We start from the raw sequence: 23,378 nt of genomic DNA on the forward strand, positions 1-23,378 counted from the left end.
CTGGTATAACAAATTTCTATAGTTTATGAACACCAAATCCCTACCCCAGATAGTTGTTTACGTTTTTAAGGAAAATATTATTATATGGAAATAGGGTATTATTATTATTATTGTTATTTTTACTTTCATTTATGCCTGCATTGGGTTTATGAAGCTGGTCTCTGTTTACACTGCATACCATGCTAGCCATACAAAATCTTCTATAATCCCCCCTCCAATTTTCCTGACCTCTTTCTGATTTTCTGCCTTGATTTACAGCAGTATTGGTCAGACACACCATTCTGTATAGGAAATACGCAATGCAGCATGCTTTTGTTTTTAGCAGTTCTAAACACTTTCGTAACAACATGAAAATAGCAAGCCGAGCTACATAAGAAAAACACTTGCACATACTCGAAGCAGCCTTGATCTGCTTTTCAGAGACATCGTTACTTTTATCGTAGACACTAATTTAACTCGTTGTAATGCCGATCGCTCATCAACGAGTGAATGGTGGCTATGGTTCTATTGTTCTGGCACTTAACAGAGTGATGTATTCACTGAATGCAGTTGCTTTACATCCTGAAGACTCCTAAGTAACGTACATTGAGTATATTTTGCAAACGCAGCAGGTCTTTGTAGCAAGTTCGTAATGTTCAAGAACTTAACTTGTGGCGTATTGCCAATGTGCTTAAAATGAGTATTGAAAAAAGTCTGTGTTTATCTTTGCTAGATTCCTGGCTTCTGCTTTTTGGTTAACCTTGAGGCTTGCTTTGCAGATCCTTGCTTCCTATCCTTGAGCTTTCAATGTCTTCTGACTCAGCCTTTCCTCAGGAGGAACCTTGACACTCAACTTGATACCGTATCAAATGGAATAGAAGTTTTTTTTTTTTACTTAACATACAGTGCATGTGCTTACATACCACATAAATGTCTATGACAAGAAAGATGGCAGGTTTTATGTGTTGCCCGTTCAACCCTTAATACAGAGTACAAACCAAAGAGGTTAGAGTTGACTACCTGCAATGTAAGTGTCAGCGCACCTTTTGAAAGATAACCAACTGTTGGAGATCAGTAACAACTGGTCCGGTACGATTACGCCATGCTACTTAACAATTACCCATGTTAATTGATTTTTATAGAGTTTGGCAGAATATTGGATAAACCAGACAAAGAACATATATATTTTTGTGCAAGCCTGTGGATGCTTTTAGATTCTATGATTGTTTTTATGTGATGATTTGAGTTCTTGTTTCCTCGAAATATAGGCAGTCTGCTTTTCAGAAGGTAAATGAGGACACAACTGGAAGCATAGAGATGTGTGGTGCACATAATAGCATAACTAATATGCCTGGCTGATGTTCGATACAAATAACTTTTTCACTTTTAAATCATTACTTCAGTCTAAAGCAGCTAGCAATAACTTATACAGTAAACAAATATACAATAGCAGGCATTATTAAACATTCCTCTACATCCACCAGACAAGCCACAAGACTTTCCCACAGAAATCTAATAGTTCTACCACCTACCAAGGAATTCTGGCTTGGTATATGCAAGCAGGGTTAACAATGATCAGATTTTTTGTCTGTCTCTCTCTTAGATGTAGACCCCGACGGAGTGACTCACCCGAGTACCCGCCGACCGTGGGTACCAGCTCCCACGCCACTGCTCGTCTGCCGCCCTCGCAGCTCTATCTAAGAGCGCACGGGCACCCCCACCTCTCTTTATTCATCCCTGAGTGGGGAAGGCGGGGAACGCGCATTAACGTTGCCAGGTACAGGGGGCTCGATCATTGTGCCATTCAGAGCTATCCTTGTGTATGATTCCTGTTACTGACCCTTGGCTACCGTTTACTGACTACGCTGCTCTCTCCGTTCCTGACCCTTGGCTACTGTTTACTGACTACGCTGCTCTCTCCGTTCCTGACCCTTGGCTACCGTTTACAGACTACGCTGCTCTCTCCGTTCCTGACCCTTGGCTACCGTTTACCGACTACGCTGCTCTCTCCATTCCTGTTTTGTTACAGTTCACTGTCTCTCTCAAGCTCACAGTCACAGTGGGGAGGAAAGAGGCAAAAACAGAGACAAAGGCAGAGCGTATAATCATTACATCAATCATGTCATTTGACATTAAGCGTGCATGTAATTCACTGTAGAAGTGATCACATGCACAGAAATGTGGGGGATTGGCTATAGACTGAACGTTCGATTGTGTTGTCATGGGAGCGTTTTAACAGATGATGTACCAGGTACTTCACTGTTCATATCAATCCATTCTTTATGACATACCTGATACGTCATCAGGTGCAAAGGGGTTCTTTTTCTTTATAATATTCCATTGTAGGAAAAGTTCAGTTGTTCACCTTTATTTTTTTTATCATTCATATATTTATGTGTGGGTGTGTGTGTGTGTATGTATATATATATATATATATATATATATATATATATGTGTGTGTGTGTGTAATCACTTTGTGCGCATTCATAATGTTCACTTTTATTATTATTTGTGCTCAAGCTAACATGAATATCCCTGTATATTCACTTTATTGTAAGGAACCATTTTTTGCTTCATTGGGGGAAACTTCCTTTCTTAATTAATCTTATTAATGAACAGGTCACGAGAGGGCAGTTTATAATTTTCCTATATGTATTTGTATAATGATACCATAATGACTAACATGGAAATAAATACACAGAAAATACATAGAAGGACCACAGATTCATGCTCTAATCTTGGTATATTTGTTTATGATGGCAAGTTATTTAAGTATTAGCTTGCCCTATTTGTGGTGGTGCTTGTGGCGTCTCTCTTTAGTCTACCAGTTTTTTGGTACCTGTTTATGTATTTGTATGCTGTTAAATGCATTCCCAACATTCGATGATCATTCAATACATAACACAGCTGTAATGGTCCAAATTAAACCTAAGTCTGTTGTTAGTCTCTGTTTTCCCCATTTATAGATAATTCAATGATTCCAAATGAAATTCCAATAATATTATAAGAAATCACCCTAGTGGATTCTGCCACCTTTGTTGAATCTCTCTCTCTCTGTAGTATGGAAACAGATGTTTGATTTTTGACTTGGCCAGGAGGAGGTTATTTATAATATATTGTGCTCTCAAATGTGATTTATGCAACGATATGAGTGACGTTCTCTTTAACTGATTCAGACAACTCAGGTGTCATGAAATATGATCAAATTAAATCTATTTGACTGCTTTGTTATTCATTAGTTTAAGATGTGGAAGGAAAGAATCATGCTGTTGTATTGTTACACTTGTATTTAGTGCCTTGTCATGTAACAGTGAAAACAGGCAATTCATAGTGCACAGATTTCTGTGCCATTGACGAGTTTAAGAAACATACATTTTTTATATATAGAAACTGCTTTCTTGTTTGGAAAAAAATGTATTATGATTCGTGACCAAAATCATTTTCATTCCTTTCCGTCATCTTTAGCTATCTCATGTCACTGTGATCTGCTCGAACAAATGTCTTTTGTGATTTTTTTTTTATTCTTAAACTTTTAATGTATTGTTTTGTCATTTCACTAGACATTTATAATAGGATCTCTATTATGTTGTTTTGAACAAAATACAAAAGCAAGTGGTTGGTGTACCATGCTTTTACTACTGAGAATAGGGAAGCTGGGATTCAATTTAATTAAATAGACTCTATGAAAAAGTATGTAGGAATAAATGGTAAAACAACCATGGCTTACCCTATTGAAAAATTGATGTGGTTTGCTTAACCTTTACAGTACTTACCCTGTATGTTATTCATTTTTAAGTGGCCCCAGAACACCCACCATCTATCTCAAGTGATGAGTGGTAAGCTACTCATATATACCTAGTTTAGACAAACAATAGTGAAAATGGCAAATAAAAGTTTCTAAAGTGAAACAACTTTTTATATGCAGAGGAACCTACATGTAGGTTGCATACAAAGGACATGTAGATTGCAGAAGTAGGTGCAGAGGAGCGAGTCCGGACACCAGAGCAGGACCTGCGGCTGCCAGGAACGCAGCGTGGAGGAGGGCGGTCTCCTTCGCCGTCGCGGAGGCTGCTGTGCAGAGGCGGGGGGGTCTCCCCCTTCTTCGCGGCAGTTGCGGCTGCTGAGCAGAGGTGGGGGGTCTCTCCATTCTTTGCAGCGGCAGTGGCTGCTGTGTGGAGGCGGGAGGTCTTCCTCTCCCTCGTGGCGGCTGTGGTTGCCGTGCAGAGGCGGGGGATCTCTCCCCCTTCTTCGTGGCGGCTGCGGCTGCTGGTTCCGAAGCGGGGGGTCTCCCCTTCTTTGCTGCTGCTGCCGGACCGAAGCGGGGGGGTCTCCCCCTTCCCCGCAGCGGCTGCGGTTGCTGATCGGAGGATCTCCCTGCCAGGTATGTGACAGTACCCCTCCTCAAAGGGACGACCTCAGGGCGACCCCTGCCAGGGCAAAGCCGGCTTCTAGCGAGGAAAGCACGCAGGAGATGAGGAGCATGAAATCTAGCTTCAGGAACCCAGGAATGAACCCCTGGGCCAAGTCCCCTCCAATGGACCAGATATTGGAGATTCCCAGGATAGCTTGAGGAACACGCCCAGAAGTATCTACGGCAGAAGTCTCCAAGGCAGAGGACCCAGTAGTAGAAAAACGATTGCAGACCAGCGGCTTCAGTAGAGAGACATGAAAAACTTGAGGAATACGGAGTGTTCTTGGCAGAGAAGGTTCATAGGCTACAGAATTCACCTGGCGGACAATAGAAAAAGGGCCGATGAAATGTGGCGCTAGCTTCATGCTGGGCACTCTGAGTTGCAGGTATCTGGTACACAACCATACTCTGGGCCCAGGAGAATAAGCAGGAGTACCAGAACGCCTCTTGTTGTCCTGGAGTTCCTGTCGCCCACCAACCAGCTCCAATGCCCTCTGCTCCGAAGCCCAAGTGGACTGGATAGTAGCCAGCCGCTCCTCCAGCACTGGGTCAGGAGAATTTGGAAAGGCTCCAGGTAAGGGTTTCGGATGAAGGCCGTAAACACAGTAGAAGGCAGACACTACCGTAGACTCCTGCATAGCATTGTTACAAGCAAACTCCGCCCAAGGGTAATAAGTCAACCCAATTGTCCTGATGGTGGTTGATAAAGATGAGCAGGTATTGATCAAGATGTTGGTTAGCCCTCTCTGCTGCGCCGTTAGACTGTGGGTGATACGCAGAAGAGAATGCCAAGGTTACCCCCAATGCTCTCATAAACTCGCGCCAAAAACGAGAAATGAATTGGGTACCACGGTCGGAGACGATTTCGGTTGGGACTCCATGAAGACGGACAATCTCGCGCAGGAAGATGTCAGCCAACTCAGAAGCTGTGGGAAGTCTCCTCCATGGCAATGCGAGTCCAGGGCATTGGAGGACGAGGCAATGGGTGGAGCAACCCAGCGGGATGTCTCCTGGAAGACTTGTTGGCAGCGCACTTGACACAGGAGCAAAAGAACAGGGCAGTATCCTTAGTCTACTCCGGCCACCAAAACGTCCTGGACATGAGATCCTTGGTGCGTGCTAACCCCGGGTGTCCCGCTGTTCTGGACCCATGAGACAGACGAAGAACGCGGGTTTGAAGGTGCGTAGGGACAAATAGCTTACCAGCCGGCAAGGAAGCTGGAGCTCGGGCTTGTAATCCAGAGATGCGGTCCAATAAGGGAGTATGACAGCGGAGGTGCAGAGCAGCGAGGACCTTAGTAGCCGGAACAATAGGCTCAGGAGCACGACGCTCCTCCTCTGGGAACGCATGCATACCGGAGAGGGCATCTGCCTTGACATTCTTGGAACCCGGACGATAAGTCAAAACAAAAGGAAATCGGGAGAGAAATAAGGCCCATCTGGCCTGTCAAGGGTTAAGACACTTGGCAGTTTCGATATACTGTAAATTCTTGTGGTCTGTCAGAATCAACGTCGGGATTTGTACGCCCTCCAGAAGGTGACGCCACTCCTCCAGTGTGAGAATGACAGCCAGAAGTTCCTTGTTCCCGATATCATAGTTTCTCTCCGCCGAGGAGAATCTCCTGGAGAATTAACCGCATGGATGGAGTGGACCACTGTAGGAGACCCTTTGCGAAAGAACAGCACCAACCCCGGATTCGGATGCGCCGACCTCTAGAACAAACGGTAATTGTGGATCAGGATATGGGCCCCCTTCTTCGTAAGAGCCGTCAAAGGAGCAGCGATCTTGGAGTAGTCGCGGATGAAACGTCTATAATAATTAGAGAAACCCAAAAAACGCTGGAGGGGTTTCAAGCCCAGAGGTTGTTGGCAGTCTTTAATGGCTTGTACTTTTGATAGATCCATCTCAAACCCTGTGGGCGTTATGACGTATCCCAGGAACGTGACTTTGCAAACCTCAAACGCACATTTCTCGAGCTTGGCATATAGTCCATGGAGCCGCAATCGAGACAAAACGCGAGCAACATGAGCACGGTGTGACTGCAAATCCAAAGTGGTAGATCAAAATGTCGTCCGGATACACCACGACAAACTGTAGAAGAACGTCTCTAAGGCAATCATTAATAAATTCTTGGAAGACCGCCGGGGCGTTGCACAGCCCGAATGGCATCACCGTGTATTCATAATGTCCAGAACGAGTGTTAAAGGCAGTCTTACATTCGTCGTCGGCGTGGATTCGGACAAGATTGTAAGCACCCCGGAGATCCAACTTGATGTAAATAGTGGCCCCACGTAGCCTGTCAAAAAGTTCAGAAATAAGTGGAATGGGGTACGCGTTGCACCTGGTAATCTTGTTGAGACCGTGATAATCGATGCATGGACGAAGCTCCCCGTTCTTCTTCTTCACGAAGAAGAAGCCTGCACCAGCGGGTGATATAGACCGGCAGATAAACCCTCTGCGAAGGTTTTCCTCTATGTACGATTCCATAGCTTTGTTCTCCGGTATGGAGAGTGGATAAACCCGGCCTCGGGGTGGCATGGTCCCAGGAAGCAGGTCAATCTGACAGTCGTACGGCCTGTGAGGTGGTAATTTCTCAGCCTCCTTCTTATCAAAAACGTCAGCAAAATCTCGGTAAGGCTCAGGCAGAAGGGAGGTAATGCTCGAGGATACTGTCACCGTGACATGTTTCAAAGGAGTGAGACAATGAGCCTTGCAGGATGCACTCCAAGCGGTGATCTGAGTGGTAGTCCAGTCAATAGCAGCATTGTGTGCTTGTAACCACGGAAATCCCAAAATGATGGGAATGGAGGGTGAGCGGATCACGAGCAGCTGCATGCATTCACTGTGTACTATGCCCACGGCAAGGTTGAGTGGAGCAGTAGAGAGGGAAATCTGATCAGGAATAAGCGGGTGGGAATGCGTTGCTGATCACAAAAACTGAGTCAATAAAATTGCCGGCAGCGCCGGAATCCAGAAAGGCCTCCATATCAACGAAACCAGTGGCCCAGGCCAGACGAACCAGAACTGTCATACGGGTGGTGAAAAGGTTAGGGGAAGGATTCACTATACCTATGGTAGGTTCCCCTGGCATACCTAAGTGCGGGCGTTTCCCGGCCTGCTGGGACAGTATCTGATGAGGTGACCAGAGAGGCCACAGTAAAAACATAGTCCTTCCCATCTCCACCTGTTCCTCTCACGTTCAGATACCCAAGCAGCTCCCAACTGCATCGGTTCCTCGGGAGGGTCATAGGAGGTAGCAACAGGAGAAAACTGTTGCATAAAGCGCGTAGTAGGTCTTCCACCCTCGCGTAACCTCAGACTCTCACGTTGTACTTGTCTTTCGCGGAGACGAAGATCAATTTGAGAAATGTACGAAATCACAGAGTCTAGATCCGTAGGTAAATCTCTGGCAGAAGTATCATCTTTGAGGGTCTCGGAAAGTCCATTAAGGAAGGCAGCCACTAATGCCTCGTTAGTCCAGTTCACCTCTACCATCAGGGTCCGGAACTCAATAGCGTACTCCAGTAGCGGACAGGAACCTTGACGGATGGTAAAAAATTGAAGCTGTGGTCCTTCTCCCCGGAACGTCAAATACGGCTCGTAGGCTTGAGACAAATTCAGCATAGGAGCGCACCGTAGAATCGTTTCTCACCCAGAGCGGCGAAGCCCATGCCAAGGCTCTATCCGTAAGGAGCGAAATAATGTAACCCATCTTCGCACGCTCAGTAGGGTAGGCATACGGAGACAGTTCAAAATGTATCTCGCAAGTTGCAGGGTCACCATTGTAGAGTTGCGGTGGAGGCTGGTGAGCTGGGACCGTAGCTACTGGCACAGGTGGAGGTGTAGGAGCTGCCACTGGCTGAGGTGATGGGTCTCCCCCTTCTTTGCGGCGGCAGTGGCTGCTGTGTGGAGGCGGGAGGTCTTCCTCTCCCTCGTGGCGGCTGTGGTTGCCGTGCAGAGGCGGGGATCTCCCCCTTCTTCGCTGCGGTTGACGATCGGAGGATCTCCCTGCCAGGTATGTGACAAGAACTTTAGGAAATCTCCCACATTACCCATGAATTATGCTAGACCAGCATGGCCCCTCTTGCAGGAGTCTGTCCTTGATAATGCATAGTGATATAAGAGACTAAATTGTTGGTCTTTCCCGCAAACCCATTCTTTAATAAATAAACCTTGGATGTTTATTTGTGTACAAAAGCTCAAAATAGAAAGAGAAAAAAAAGGTTCAGGGCACCTTTCTGTATATTTTCATGTTTAAAAGCAAAAATAGATATTTTTTCACTATATACTGTAGGCTCACATGTATTACAAATAAAAGCAAGTTAATATGAGGTTTTTTCCTTTCATACTAAATAATCTTTTATATTTCTCTATACATTAAATATAATAGTGTGAACACCTTTATTACAAATACATGGTATTCCAGGTGCTAACATTTTGAGAACTAAATATATAGTAAGCTGTTCAGTGTACAAGACCAACATTTATAACATCACATGCATTTGAAAATATGTGTCTCGGAGAAATCTGTAAAGATTTTTTTAGGACTTGATTTCAGCTGTAGGTCATCCTTTGTTGTGACACGTGAAACGGAACACGATGTTACTTAAGTGACGTTATATAGGGAATATTATGTTGAACTTGATATTAATTAACTGTTAATACCAGATGGTTAGGGCTCTGAGACAGCTGTACTAATTTGGCTAAGATCCATGATGTAAATCAAAGGACATAATTAAATAGAACAGTCCTGCGTAAAAACATTAATTTCCGGAGATAGTTTTAACAGAGAAGTTAGAAGAAATCTGTATCCTGGTTGACCAGGCCACATGTTGTGCACTATAGAGGACATCTTTCAAAAGGCATTCAATTCATGTTGTATTTACTATTGTTGGATTAGTTTAAAGAGTCAATAAGTATTTTCAGTAACCGTGGATGCTCTTAAAGGATCCAAAGTTATGTTTCATTTTGGTGTATATACTCCACATATTCTGTAGCTGAAGTGACAACCGATGGGGTGTAGGCATCATCAGCATGGTCTCAGTCAATCAGCTCCTCTCTTACAGCAGTGAGGGATGCTTGTTTTTGGTAGTTAAAGCTGTTTGGGGAGGGATTGTAAAAAAAAAAAAAATTAAAAAATTACTTTGGCTTATTCTAGCATTATAAGAAGACAAAGTAACTATATTTCACTGATTACCTGTTTTCTATTTACATTGTTCTAAAACAAATATGGAGTCAATTAAATGTTTTCATTTTATATGTAATAATTCATGTAGCCTTTTCCAAGGCAACATAATATTCACAGATGCAACTGATCACAACCGATTCTTGGTCTCTCGGCTTTTTGGTTTCATTGATACTTAACAGAAAGAAGAAATATTAAGTCATTTCTGCAGAGGACAATATCGAACATTTGAATGAAAAATAATGTTACTCTGTCTTATAGATTATATCAGAAATGGTTTTCTTCGGCTCTCAGCTATAAGTATGAAGAATAACAGACAACATGCTCCTCTTGTTGGAAAAGTTGGTTTGATGTGGAAAACTCCTACATTTGAAGGTAGCATACAGGTAAATACAAATGACAATGTTGTAGAACACAATCATTCTGGGTTGCATGCAGGCATTTTGTCGTGTTTAACAATGTTATAGTAAAGTCAGTGGGGTTTGCTGTATTCCAGAGCTGTAGCATCCAAACCACAACCTAGCACATAATAAGTCCAAGTAGCTGGATTAATCATAAGAGCATACTTTTATTCCTTAATTATACAAATCGGGTCAACCCAACCTGACCAAATGAAAATGCCTTGTTCATTTTGAAGGTCTGCCAAGGGTCCTCTGCCTAAATTTATTATTATTATTAGTTTGTCATATACATTATAATGACACCTGACCATCACACCTATATAAGGTTGTTGGACACCCCATTCCAACCATGGGTATTGATATGCAGTTGATCCATTTTTAACACCATCCACTGTTCTTCGAAGGCTTTCTACAAGGTTTTGGAGTGTGTCTGGTCTGTGGGGAATGTGTACCCATTCAGCCAAAAGAGCGTTTGTGAGGTCAGGCACTGATGTTGAATGAAAAAGCCTGGTGCTCAGTTGGCATTACAGTTGATCCCAAAGCTGTTTAATAGGGTTAGGTTCAGGGCCACGTGCAAGCCAGTTGAGTTCCTCCTCACAGTGACCCATATTTGGGTCATCTGGGATTGCCTAAATTGCAAGGCATTCCCTCCACCATCAAACAGCAGGTAACGCTGTGCACAAGAGCATGCCGCTGCATCTTGTATAGGACTTACTATTATGTTTACACCCTCTAAAACTTGTGGCAGATCACTGAGAACCTATGTCCTATGGTCACGAGGGTTAACATTAGAAACAAACTCAAATTAGCATTTTGGTTAAGAGGTGCAATGTAAGCAATTTTCATTGTCATTTTAGAGTTTGTTTGCCTAACAACATGCCAGCTCAGTTGCACTTTTGGTAACATTGAAGCTTCACAGATCATCCAAGGCTTCTTGGGAACAGTTTAAAATTCTTAGTGGCTGGTGGTGGTGCAAACTGATTTTTCTCTATTTTAGTCATATAAAAAAATTAAAATAGAAAAGTTAAACAGGCTATATTGTGCAATCAACATTTTGGATTTGGGAATAATAGATTGATATACTACAGACCACCTATATGCAGAGTTTGAATGTAGGCTCACTCAGACATATTATTATTAATGTTAAATTGCACTGTTCTGTTATTTTGTAGAACTGCTTTATGATGGATGTTACTGTTTTGGATGAAGCAGAAAAGCCGTTTTGGTGTTTCAGTTCTCCAGTCAGCCTGCATCCTTCCAAAAACTCAGAAAGCCTCTATGACTTCATGGGACAAAGCTTCACCCTTAAGTACGAAGATTCAGAAGGCAAAGTTAAGACAGAACTTGTGTGGATGAAGGAAACAGAAGAATACTACATAATTAACTTGGTCCTGTACTTAAGTACAAAAAAGGTGAACAGCTGGTTTGGAACAAACTACTAAAGTCTAGCTATAGTAAGTGGACCTTTATTTTATTTTTTTACATTTAACTACATTTTGCATGGTAGCCTAAATTCTCATATCTAGATTTTAATGTGTACTTACACTGTTCCATTCATTGTTTCAGAAATATCTTCAGAAAAATGCTTTTAAAATCGCACTTGGCTATGTTGTAGTCATTTTGAATATGTATATATTGTTACAAATATATCAGTAAGTGTACACAGATTAACATTTCAGCCCAACAAGAGACATGAGATAGATTAAGTAATATTGGCAGATACCTTTTTATTAATTGATAAAGGTAATTTTAACTAAAACATCATGGAAGATCTCATGGGTACTGCCTTTATTACTGTATCTGCCTGTTGGGATAATATGTTAAAATGTGTACACTTACTGATCTAGAGAGCTGTAAAAAGTATATGCCCCCTTCCCAATTTCTTCTATTTTTGCATATTTGTCACATTTAAATATTTCAGATCATCAAACTAATTTTAATGTTAGACAAATGTATTCCGAGTAAACACAAAATTAAATTTTTTTATTATTTCATGTATAGAAGGAAAAACGCTATCCAACAGTACTTGGCCCTATGTGAAAACTGAATTGCCCCCTTAGTTACTAAATCAATCAGTTAAGCAAATATAATTGCTAATTTGATTAATTTTCACAGGGAAGACTACTGTTAGGCCTGTTGAATGTAAACATTGATTAAGTCTAACCTGTCTTGCAAAGTGAAGTAGGCTAAATGGTCTCAAAAAGCAGCAGATGATGCTGCATTCTAAAGAAATTCAAGAACGCATGAGAAACTGTCAATAACATTGGTTAACGTCAGTCTGGAAAGAATTGCAAAGCCAGGCCCTGGGATGCCAGTGAACCATGGTGACCTCTTATCTACAAAGGGAGAAAACTTGGAACAGTGGTGAGCCTTCCCAGAAGTGGCTGGCCTACCAAAATTCCTCCAAGAATGCAACAATTCCACAATAAGAAAGAGACTGTGGAGAAATTGCATCATGGGAGAGTTACAAGGCAAAAAACACTGCTGACCAGAAAGAATACAAAGGTTCATGTCACATTTGGCATCTCATACCTTGACGGTCCCCAAGATGTTTGGGATAATGTTCTGTAGAGTGGTGAGTCAAAAGTGGAACTTTTTGAGAGACTTGGGTCACCTTACATCTGGTGGAAAGCTAACACAGCATTCCACAATAAGAACATCATACCAACAGTCAAACATGGTTGTGGTAGTGTGATGTTTAGGGCTGTTCATGATTGAAAATCTTCTAATGTGGCTGAATTAAAGCAATTCTGCCAAGAAGAGTAATTTAGGGATATAAAAGTCTCATTGCCGATTGTTGCAAACATTAGATTGCAGTTGTTGCTATCACGCGTGGCACAACTAGTTATTAGGTTTAGGGGGCAATTACTTTTTCACATGGGTGATTAATTCTTATAGGTTTCGATTAACACTTTAAATGATCATCAAAATGCTGCATTTTGTGTTTACTCACATTGTCTGTCTTATATTATATTAACCCCATTGGACACCTTCCGGATGAATTAGAACAGAGATTGCAAACCAGGCTTTCTCGTCCAACATCAGTGACTGACCTCACAAATGCTCTACTGGATGAATGGGCACACATTCCCACACTCATAATTTTGTGGAAAGCCTTCCCAGAGGAGAGAAAGCTGTTATAGCTGCAAAGGGGGACCAACTACATATTAATGTCCATGTATTTAGAATGCAATGTCATAAAACTACCTGCTGGTGTGTAATGGTCAGGTGTCCCAATACTTTTGTCTAGGTGTGTAAATATGTATTTGGTGTGCTGCATATTTGCAGTTTTATATAACTTGGCTTAGGATATGATGTCCTCATCATGGTGTGCCCATCTAGAATATTTATAGTGATTATCATAGGTTTATAAATATATTGATTCAGAGCTTTTTTTTCTACTTTTTAAAATCAAAAAAATACAAAAAAAGTTAAATGTTAGCATTTTGTGGGTTTTGGTACTACAGTGAGGTATTTGGTGAGGTTTTTTTTTTTTAACATGTTTAAATTATTAATGCAATGTCCACTATTTATTTACTTTTAGGAATGGAGTGAAAGCAGTTTTGTTCTGTGAAGAAGTTGAAAGAGACACCAACAGTATCTTAGTACTCGATATTAATCATTTATGCTATGCAGCTATAATCCTATATGTATACCGTCGAAAAACAGTCCGTGTTCTATTGTTCCTTTTTTATTAAAATCCTATAATAGGACTTATCCTTCTAATTTATTATGTTTTTTGGGGGAGGGAGATTAAAAAAAAACATTCTATGTAGTGTTAAGTTTTCAGACTTTATTTGTGTTCAGTTAACTGCTTGTTAAAGGTCTCTCGTTTATGACAGAACTACTGTGTGTTTGTTTTGTTAATACGCTATGTACAAAGTACTATTTTCAGATTGTATGAAAGATTTCAGAATTAGTTCTATTCTATAACTCACACTAGAACTGGTGAGAAATGTTTACATTATGTTGAGTTTTCCAATGTTTGTATATTTGTATTGTGATTTCACTGTTTATTTATTCAAAGTTCTGTTGTTTTCCTGACTTGTTGTATTTAAAATTTACATTGCACATATATTTATATGTAGCAAATAATTTTCTGTTTCTGTTGTACTAGTAATTAATGAAGACAAGATGAAATGTCAATTCATGTTGTACCATACTTGAGATTGGTGCCTTTTTTCTAACCATAACCAGTGATGTATTTCAGTATAATAAGTTTTCCCCTTCTGAGTCCAATCACACTTGCTTCAGAGAGCCACGTTCTTCCTTGGTGATGAGTTAGTTGGAGGTCTATGTAGCCACCAGCTACATAATTCCCCACTAACACTTTTTTATTCACTGATTGTGTGTGTCATGATATGCAAAAGTGGGTGGATTTTTTTAGACCTTGATCGAGCAAGCAAGAGACTGGCTGCTGTTGATAGGGCCCCAAGAGACAGCTGTGGTGGGCCACAAAGGTAAGCAACTACCCAGGGCAGTTGGACCATTTTACTGAAGATACGGATATGCAGATTCACGCAGATTCACAACTTTAGATCGTTGTCGGATTACAAATTGTTGATTCAGTAAAGTGACCTCAGCTGCATCTCACATAGGAATTTCTTTGCAACTTCTAAATAGCCAAGTTCAATGTATACGTGGTTCTATCAGTAGAACAGTCAAAGTACAGTTTGTCTGGTAGTATAAAATGATAAAACGCAACAGTCTTAGATTTCCATTAGTGTCTTCCCATCACATTAAAGCTGTCACCCTGTCCCCTTACTCTACACAGAGGCTTAACCAGTCTGTTGTGGTAACATCATACTATTACAGGGACATATGCTTAAAATAAACAATCTTTAGAGGTTTTGTGCATTTGTTTCTTGACCATATGTAGCATATCTCAACTAATACTATAGATGCCCTCCTGTATGTTATTCCAGTTACGTCTTTGGCTTGTGCAAACAAATGGCGTACCCAACGTCACATGTTTGCACAGTACGTAAGGTCTAATTTGTGGGGCTCCAGTTTCTGCTGTGTAACCTTAAATTTACATGCTGCCTTCTGATCCTGGAAAGGGTATTTTGCTGTAGTCTATCCTGGACCACAGCATGTATTGATATAGACCTACATTGTATCAGGATCCCTAGGGAGAACAGATTAAGGGTGCCAAAGATGCATCAGCTAGGGGTTGATTTGGTGAGTGTTCATAAAGGGTTCTATTGGGATTTAAACTGTTTTTGGAGTGTGAGATATCCAGTTGTTATGGGCCACTGGGTGAAGAATGGGTTTACACAGGGAGGCTCTGAAAGGTTACAGGATGGTGCTCTGTTGCCCACTGCTTACATCTGACCACCACACCTATATGAGCTTGTTTGACATTCCATTCCAAGGATTTCGGCTGTGATAGCCTCTACTCTTTTGGGAAGTCTTTCCACAACATTTTATATTGTATATGTGTGATAATTTGTGTCGAATTCAGCTGAGCAATTGAGAAGTCCAGCACTGATGTTGGACAAGAAGACTGGCTCACAATGCGTGTACCAATTCATAACAAATTTGTTCAAAGGAGTTAGGGTACAGGACACTCAAGTTCCTTTACACCAAACTTGTCAAACCATGTCTTTATGGTCCTTGCTTTGTGCACAGTGGCACAGTCATGTGGAACAGGAAATGGCCTGCCCCAAAGTTGTAAGCATACAGACTTACAGATAGCTAAGTGTTATTCATCACTGCAGAGGACACATTTCCACTGCTTCAGAGTCCAGTGGTGGTGCACTTTACACCACTCTAGTGAACACTTGGCGTTGCACATAATGATCAAAGGCTTGTGTAAAGCTGCCTGACAATTGAAACCCATTTTATGAAGCTCCTGACACAAAGTTCTTCTACTAATGTTGCTTCCAATACCTGTCTTTTATCTATTAGCATAGCCATGCCTTCCAGACCCTGACCTCCTGGCACCAATGCCAGGTCATTGTGTGCTTGGGCCTGCATGATCCCAATCATGGGGAAGACGCACCTACAACAGGCTAGTCCTGCGGCTACCCTGTGAGCGGCACAACAGAGCACTGGATGACAGTGGTTGTGGAGGGGGCAGGTAACACTGCCTTGCTGGGAAGAGTCAAGCTCTATGGAATTTGCCACAGCATAAATGAAACTTAAAAATGTATAAAAGATAAAATGGACCAAGACGTCTCAGGCTGGTCATGGTCAAGGTTGAGTCAACCCAAATAATTGGCACATATGCTTTAGAGATGGTTTGACCTATCTGAAGGACAAATTCAATTGATATACACTTATGTACAAACAAAATAATATGTACAGCTAGTATTTATCTGAATTGTTGTGGACATAGTTGATTTCGAGTGAACATAGAAAAACTGTTTTTACTGTGTAATGCTCTTCACATGACATTAGTTTAACATGTAATGACTACGTTTTCCAGGACTCTTGGCCATGACAATGAGCACAGAAGTTCAGAACAATGTGAACTGAATATTTACAATCAGTGCTGTGTGTATGTTAACAAATTGCAATACTTGCTTGATGCAGGTGTGCTACAAATTGCAGGAGGTTGATTGCAGCTGATTAGTATAGACAAACTAATTATGCAATATATTCAGTTTATGATTACAGTACCATAGTTTGCTTTGTTTCTGTAATGTTAAATCCATAGTGATGATAACCATATGCTCATCACATTTTAAACTGGTTGAATCCACTTTTCCATTTTGTTCTAAAAACAAAAATCATTAGGTAAATAGCAGACATACTTAAAAAGTAGGTTGTTAAAGCAACCATCAATTAAAATAGTGTTCCAAATGTTTCTCAGAAGACAAGAACCCTATAAGCAATTTGCTTGACTTTTTTTTTGTAGTCCTCAGAGGAATCTTAGAGTGCTGGTTTATCAGAAGAAAAAATTGTTACATAGAGCAGTTAATCAGATTTGGACATTGAGCACCATACAACCACCATCCAACAGCCTGACTGATGAATATAATCTTACGGACTTTCTGGGTCAGTAATCTAACTTCCAATTTATTTTTCAGGCTATGAATATGATTGAGTATCTCTTCTTCTTTGGAAGACAGCTAGAATTGCATACACTGTTAGAAAGACAGGTGTGACTAAATTGTTTTTAGGTACGTCCATGTTTGTGCATTGAGGGCATCTTTAAATACTTACTCTTTTTATGTTTGATGCAATAACAACCAGATAATTTAGCTTTAATGTTATAATATTATATCAAGATCATTAAACGTGTCTGTTTGCTATATTCCGTTGGTCTCCAACAAGATAGCTACTGGTTGCTCACCAGTAAATTTTCTGCATACGGAGGTAGAATATGTACTTAGTCTAACATAACTAACTCTCAGAAAAAAATACAATTCAAAACATGGAGACCCTTTCTGTGTTTTTTCCAAAATGCTTGTGATTGCACCTTATATTTTGGTTTGCTGGCTATCCATGGTTAGCTCCTCCCCTTGCAGCTGACAGGACAGGAAATAAAAAAGGGGCCCTAAATAGACCTCCTCGTTACCATAAACCCCTAGTCCTTTTCCTGTCTTCCAGCATTGGACAGGTGGCTCTTGTGTTCCAAACCTTTTTTTATGGCTAGCCTGGTTTTAGTTTTAGCCTTGCCTGGGTGGGGGGTTTAGCCTCTCTCCCCTTGAAGCTGCAGTATACCCTCTTATCAAGGAGGTATCCCTGTGGTCCTATCCCACTAAGCCACCAAACTGTTGAAGGCTCTGTTCCCCCAGTTCCCTTCTTGGGATCTGTTTCACTGGGCAGTTTTTTACGTTTTTATTTGTCTTCTTATCTTCAGGCATCTCGAGTGCAGCCCTCCCACCATATTCATGGCCTACATATATTCTTCAGATGAAGAGGATTATTTGGAGGTTCCATAATCTTTGGAGAATAGAGCTATCAACCAATTTATTGAGGCAGTTTGCTGTACACTCCAGATTTGTGGGCCTTCCTATGAGGCCCCTTCCAGCTGCTGCTTCTCAGATGTGTGTAAGAAAAAGCCTACTTTCCCTTTTCATGATGCGGTTAGAAGTTTGTTCACTGAAGAGTGGAAGAAGGGGGAATAGACTTTTTCCCTATCTAGGCTTTATCCATTTAAGGAGCATGATTGCCTCTTCTGAGATTAAGCTCCGAAAACAGACATTGTAGTCGGGCTGTTCTTCTCATGGATAATGCAGTTTCCTTTCGGGATGCCATGGAAAAGAGGGTTGATTCTCACCTTTCCAAGTCTTACCTGATTTCCGGTATGGGCTGTCATCCCACTTTAGCTTTGACCTCGGTTTCAAGGGCTGTGAAGATTTGGATTAGCCAACTGTACAAGGCTCTCAAATCAGGGCACAGCCTGTCCAGAACTATAGACTACCTGTCTCACCTGAGCATTACTACAGAGGTTTGCTCTGAGGCCTCTGTTGACTTGGTCTGTATTTTGGCCCACTCTTTGGCCTTTTCAGTGGCTGATAAGAGAGTTCTCTGGTTGAGGTCATGGGTCACAGATCTCCCCTCTAAGACCTGCCTTTGTTCTCTCCCCTTTCAGGGGTATATGTTGTTCGGTAATAACCTGGACCAAATAATTAAGAGTGCTTGAAGGAAGGAAGGTTTTTCTACTCTAGGAAAGCAGAAGGCGTTCTTTCCAGGGTTCATGGTGAGACAGAAGAACCTTTAGGAACCCGGCCCTTTTTCGTGAATCCATACAATACAGGCCTGGCAAGGAGATCACCAGAGGCCAACCTTGGAGATCAGGTCAGGCAGGTCCCTCTAGGGGAAGTCGCAGGTCTGGTGTGCAGTTTTGCAGTCAGACTTTTCTGAAGATCTCTCAGCCCAGTCTTTTCCGGATTCCTGGACGCAAGTTATCTCAGACAATTGAGTACTTTCGATTGTTTTAGAAGTGTACCAGTTAGAATTTTGTGACTTCCCACATAAACATTTCTTCATACAGACAAAGCTTCTAAGTTTTGCGCCGAAATGGAAAATTCTTGTGGAAAATGTCTCAGACCTCCTTTCTAGCGGAGGTGATCATTCCAGTTCCATCACCATAGAGGTTCAGAGGGTGTTATTCCCCTCTTTTTCTTGTTCAGAAGCCGTCAGGAGAGCATGGTGCTATCATAGACCTTCACAACTTAAACATCTTTCTATGCATCAGGAAATTCCATCGTTCTGTCTATACAACCAGGAGATTGGATGGCGTCTATAGACCTGAAAGAAGCCTACTTTACAGTTGCAATTTTTCCTGCTTATCAACCTTTTCTTAGTTTTGTGGTAGCAGGGATGCATTTTCAATTTTGAGCCTTACCTTTCGGTCTAAGCACCGCTCCCAGGACTTTTTCTAAAGTCCTGGTTATATTGATTGTGGCCCTCAGAGCAACTGGCATCAGAATTTGGATGACATCCTGATCGTAAATAAGTCTCCAGAGTTGCTCAGGCTCCATACAATACAGGCTGTACATCTTCTGAAGGAGCGTGGTTGGATCATAAACAATCTGAAGAGGAGGTCTGAAGAAAGAGACCTCATGCTCCATTAGCACTAGACCGGTTAAAGGGAGATCCGCCATCTCCCCGACTGGCCCTACATGCACCTGGACATCGCCCACAACTGCCGACTTGAAAGTACCGGGACAAGCTCCCAAATTCCAGGACTATCCCAGGAAATTGGGAATTAGGTTTTAATATATGTGTAATGCGTAACTGCACCCAATCACACATCATTGCCTTAAAGGTAGCTTAATTCTTTTTAAAAGCTCCATGTATAATGTGGATATACACCCACTGGCCACTTTATTAGGTACACCTTGCTAGTACAGGCTTGGACACCCTTTTGCCTTCAGAACTGCCTTCATTCTTTGTGGCATACTTTCTACAAGGTGCTGGAAACATTCCTCAGATATTTTGACCCATATGGACATGATGGCATTACGAAGTTGCTGCAGATTTGTCGGTTGCACATCCATGATGCAAATCTCCATCGCATTCCAAAGGTGCTCTATTGGATTGAGATCTGGTGACTGTGGAGGCCATTGGAGTACAGTGAACTCATTGTCATGTTCAAGAAACCAGTTTAAGATGATGTGAGCTTTGTGACGTGGAAGTAGCCATCAGAAGATGGGTACCCTATGGTCATAAAGGGATGGACATGATCAGCAACAATACTCAGGTGGCACCCGGTATTTTTTTTCCACACAACTGCCGCTCACTGGATAGTATCTCTTTTTCGGACCGTTCTCTGTAAACCCTAGAAATGGTTGTGCATGAAAATCCCAGCAGAGCAGCAGTTTCTGAAATACTCAGACCAGCCCGTCTGGCACCAACAACCATGCCACGTTCAAAGTCGTTTTGATGCTCGGGTTGAACTTCAGCAAGTTGTCTTGACCACGTCTATATGCCTAAATGGATTGAGTTGCTGCTACGTGATTGGCTGATTAGCTATTTGTTTTAACAAGCAATTGAACAGGTGTACTTAATAAAGTGACCAGTGAGTGTACATGTAAAGGCAAAAGATGATCATTCTCTTTTTTGGCTTGTCTGTTTGGTGTAGACTAGTGTTTAATAATGCCTCTGCTACTCTCTTAATCTTAAGTGGGATGGTTTTCAATCACCTTTACCCACCATACCCTTTGTTATAAAAACTCACTTAAGTAGCCATTAAATTCCGAGTTGCATTGCTCTCAGAGAAACAGCTGTATACAAGTAAACAAAACATACATTTATTTAAAAGTCTGCTATAAATTTGTCTGCGAAGCATTTTTTAATTTTATTGAGGCACAGATGCAATGTCTCAGTAAATAAAACAGACAAACAATATATGGTTTAATACTGCAAACTAGACTTGTGCACGGCAAGCAAAATCAATTTCCTTTTGTTTTTTACCAAATTTAATTTTCCCACCATTCCGTTTGGACCAAATTGGGAGGCCTTTTTTTGCTTTGGAAATTAAATTTGAGGAGGGTGTTTCCAAAAGGGGAGATCCCTGACACCTTCTGTACACACACACATTTCACTTACCGCAACATCATCTAAAGGTCTAGGAAGAGATCCAGACTTGATTTTGTACTGTAGGACCACCCACCACCTCGCCACATCCAGTAGCATGCTATAGGACTGAATTTCTTCAAAAGTTGGACCATTTTGATGAATATAACTTCCGGGTAAAGAAGGTGATGAAGCATCTGCAGCATTAGTAGTAGGACTCTGGGAAGACAGTGACACTGATGGATAGACACATTCAGCCACTTGCTACAGGACTGAATTTACCCAATACTTGAAAAAAAAAAATATTCCCCAGTGAAGAAAACAGGGGAGCCAGCAGCATTAGGACACTGAGTCTGGCCAGACACTTGCAGACAGACACTTCCAGCCACTTGATGCAGGACTGAATGTCCCCAATATTTGGAAAATGAAAAGAACTCACCCCCCTAGAGTGAGATAGAAGACCGAGGAGCAGCAGCAATAGAGCACGGATCCTGTGCAGACACTGGCAGACAGACACATTAAGCCACATGGTGCAGGACTGAAGTTCCACAATATTTGAAAATTTAAAATCGCTGATCCCCCAGAGTAAGGAAGAAGACAGAGGAGCAGCAGTAGGGCACTGGGTCTGGAAGGGTACTAAGCCTGGACAGGCACTGGCAGACAGACTAATTTAGCCACTTGGTACAGAAATGCATTTCCACAATATTTAAATGATGACCCCCCCAGGTTAAAAAAAACAGACAAAGGAGCAACAGTAGTAAGGCATGTGGCCTGAGAAGGCACTGGCAGATGATGCCCCTTGGTGCAGGACCAAATTTCCCCAATATTTAAAAAAATCTAAAGAACTGATCTCTGAAGTAAGGAAGAATATAGAGCAGCAGCACTAGAACCTCATTAACGTTGAATACTGAGTGTTGGGTAACCTAATTTTGAGCAGATCAACTTTTGTGAGATCACTGATTGTGAGGAGACCTGTGTTCTCTGGGGGTTGAGTATGTTGCCTGTCACAGAGAAAACTCTCTCACTTTGGACATTGGTGGGTGGGCATAAAAGCAGCTGCTGGGCCACTAAGAGAGGCCTGACCAGATAACAGCTTCCTGGTTCCAATAACTTAGAGGGTAAATAATAGGAGGTAATGGTGAAGATAGGTTTTGACCATTTCAGAGGCTCTGACGTTGGGGAGATTGGGTGGTACTCACCAAAGTATGAAGGCCTCTGTCAAATGGCTCTGGTAGATATAATGCTGCTGCTATGTATGGGAGTAATGAATTGGGATTTGGACATATGGGTGGTGCTAGGAATTGCTTAGCATGCCCCTTTTGTGCTGCATCTCATGCACCCTAGGAACAAGCATGTACCTTCAGGTTTTATAATTAGTTTTAAGGACCAACTTGCCCTTAACCTTTGGGTCGCTGAGGGTGGCCAGCATCTACTCTGGGGTGTCCATGATGGCTTGCATGCAACCTTTCAGCTCCTCTATCAGCCTTTTGATCAGTGTTTCAAAAGTGTTTCAGAATCATCTAGTTGAGAGAGGATGGACCCTACCGCCGTATCGGAAGCATCGGCCTCCAATTGTAGGGTCTTTGGGGAACTGGTAGGATTAGAATAGGAGCTGATACAAATTTTTCTTTCTGGAAGTCAAAAGCTTTCTCGGCAGCTTCTGTCCAATTAAATTTCTTGTTCTTAGAGGTGAGGGCTGTTATGGGTTGGATGGTTTTAGAAAAGTTTCGTATGAATTTGTGATAGCCGTTTGCAAAACCTACAAATTGGACACCTTTATGATCTGTAGGTGGGGGCCACTGTAAAATTGTGGAAACCTTTTTGGGGTCTATCTCGATCTTACTGGGTGATAGGATAAAGCCCAAAAACTTGACAGACTAAGTCTCGAACACGCATTTCTCCAGTTTGGCATATGATCTGTTTTGTCTTAACATGGTAAGTACCTGGGCTACATGTTCTCTATGCTTCACCAAAGAGGAGGAAAAGACGAGAATATCATCTAAATAAATGACTACGAATTGATCCAGCATATCTCGGAATACGTAATTGACAAAATGTTGAAATGTAGCCAGAAGTGTAGGTACGAGGTTTTAGATTGAAAAGGATCTGACAAAAAGTCATAAAAATGTGTCATTTCTTGCGATCCCCTGTAAACTTCTCAGGCAAAGGGATCCAAGCTTCTGGAGCGACAGTCCCTTCCAGTACTAGGGGTACTGAAGCAGGTGGAGTGGCAGCTATTGGTTCGCCAGGATGACTCGGCTGAGTGTGGAACTAATGCACCTGCTGTCTCAGCTGATCTTTTCCGGCCTGACTATCTTGTACAGACTGGGTGAGGATGGCCATCTGTTGGGTGAGGGCCGAAATGGGTTTGGCTAGTCCTGCGGACTCCATGATGGCTCAGTTGTTATGTTAGGATAGTACTGGTGA

At 41.9% G+C, this 23,378-nt stretch overlaps 1 protein-coding gene across 1 annotated transcript in view; it reads left to right on the top strand.

The window, feature by feature from the left end:
* The window catches only part of FBXO15 (F-box protein 15), a 42,070-nt gene extending 28,374 nt beyond the window's left edge, over nucleotides 1-13,696 (top strand). The window contains exons 10-12 of the mRNA XM_053468367.1: nucleotides 9,838-9,962; nucleotides 11,150-11,431; nucleotides 13,522-13,696. Of these exons, the coding sequence (XP_053324342.1) occupies nucleotides 9,838-9,962; nucleotides 11,150-11,419 (395 nt within the window). The 3' untranslated portion in view covers nucleotides 11,420-11,431; nucleotides 13,522-13,696. The remainder of the gene's footprint in view (nucleotides 1-9,837; nucleotides 9,963-11,149; nucleotides 11,432-13,521) is intronic.
* Nucleotides 13,697-23,378: the final 9,682 nt, after the last annotated feature.

The sequence above is a fragment of the Spea bombifrons genome, chromosome 5 (genome assembly GCF_027358695.1).
Source record: "Spea bombifrons isolate aSpeBom1 chromosome 5, aSpeBom1.2.pri, whole genome shotgun sequence".
In the NCBI taxonomy this organism is placed as follows: domain Eukaryota; kingdom Metazoa; phylum Chordata; class Amphibia; order Anura; family Pelobatidae; genus Spea; species Spea bombifrons.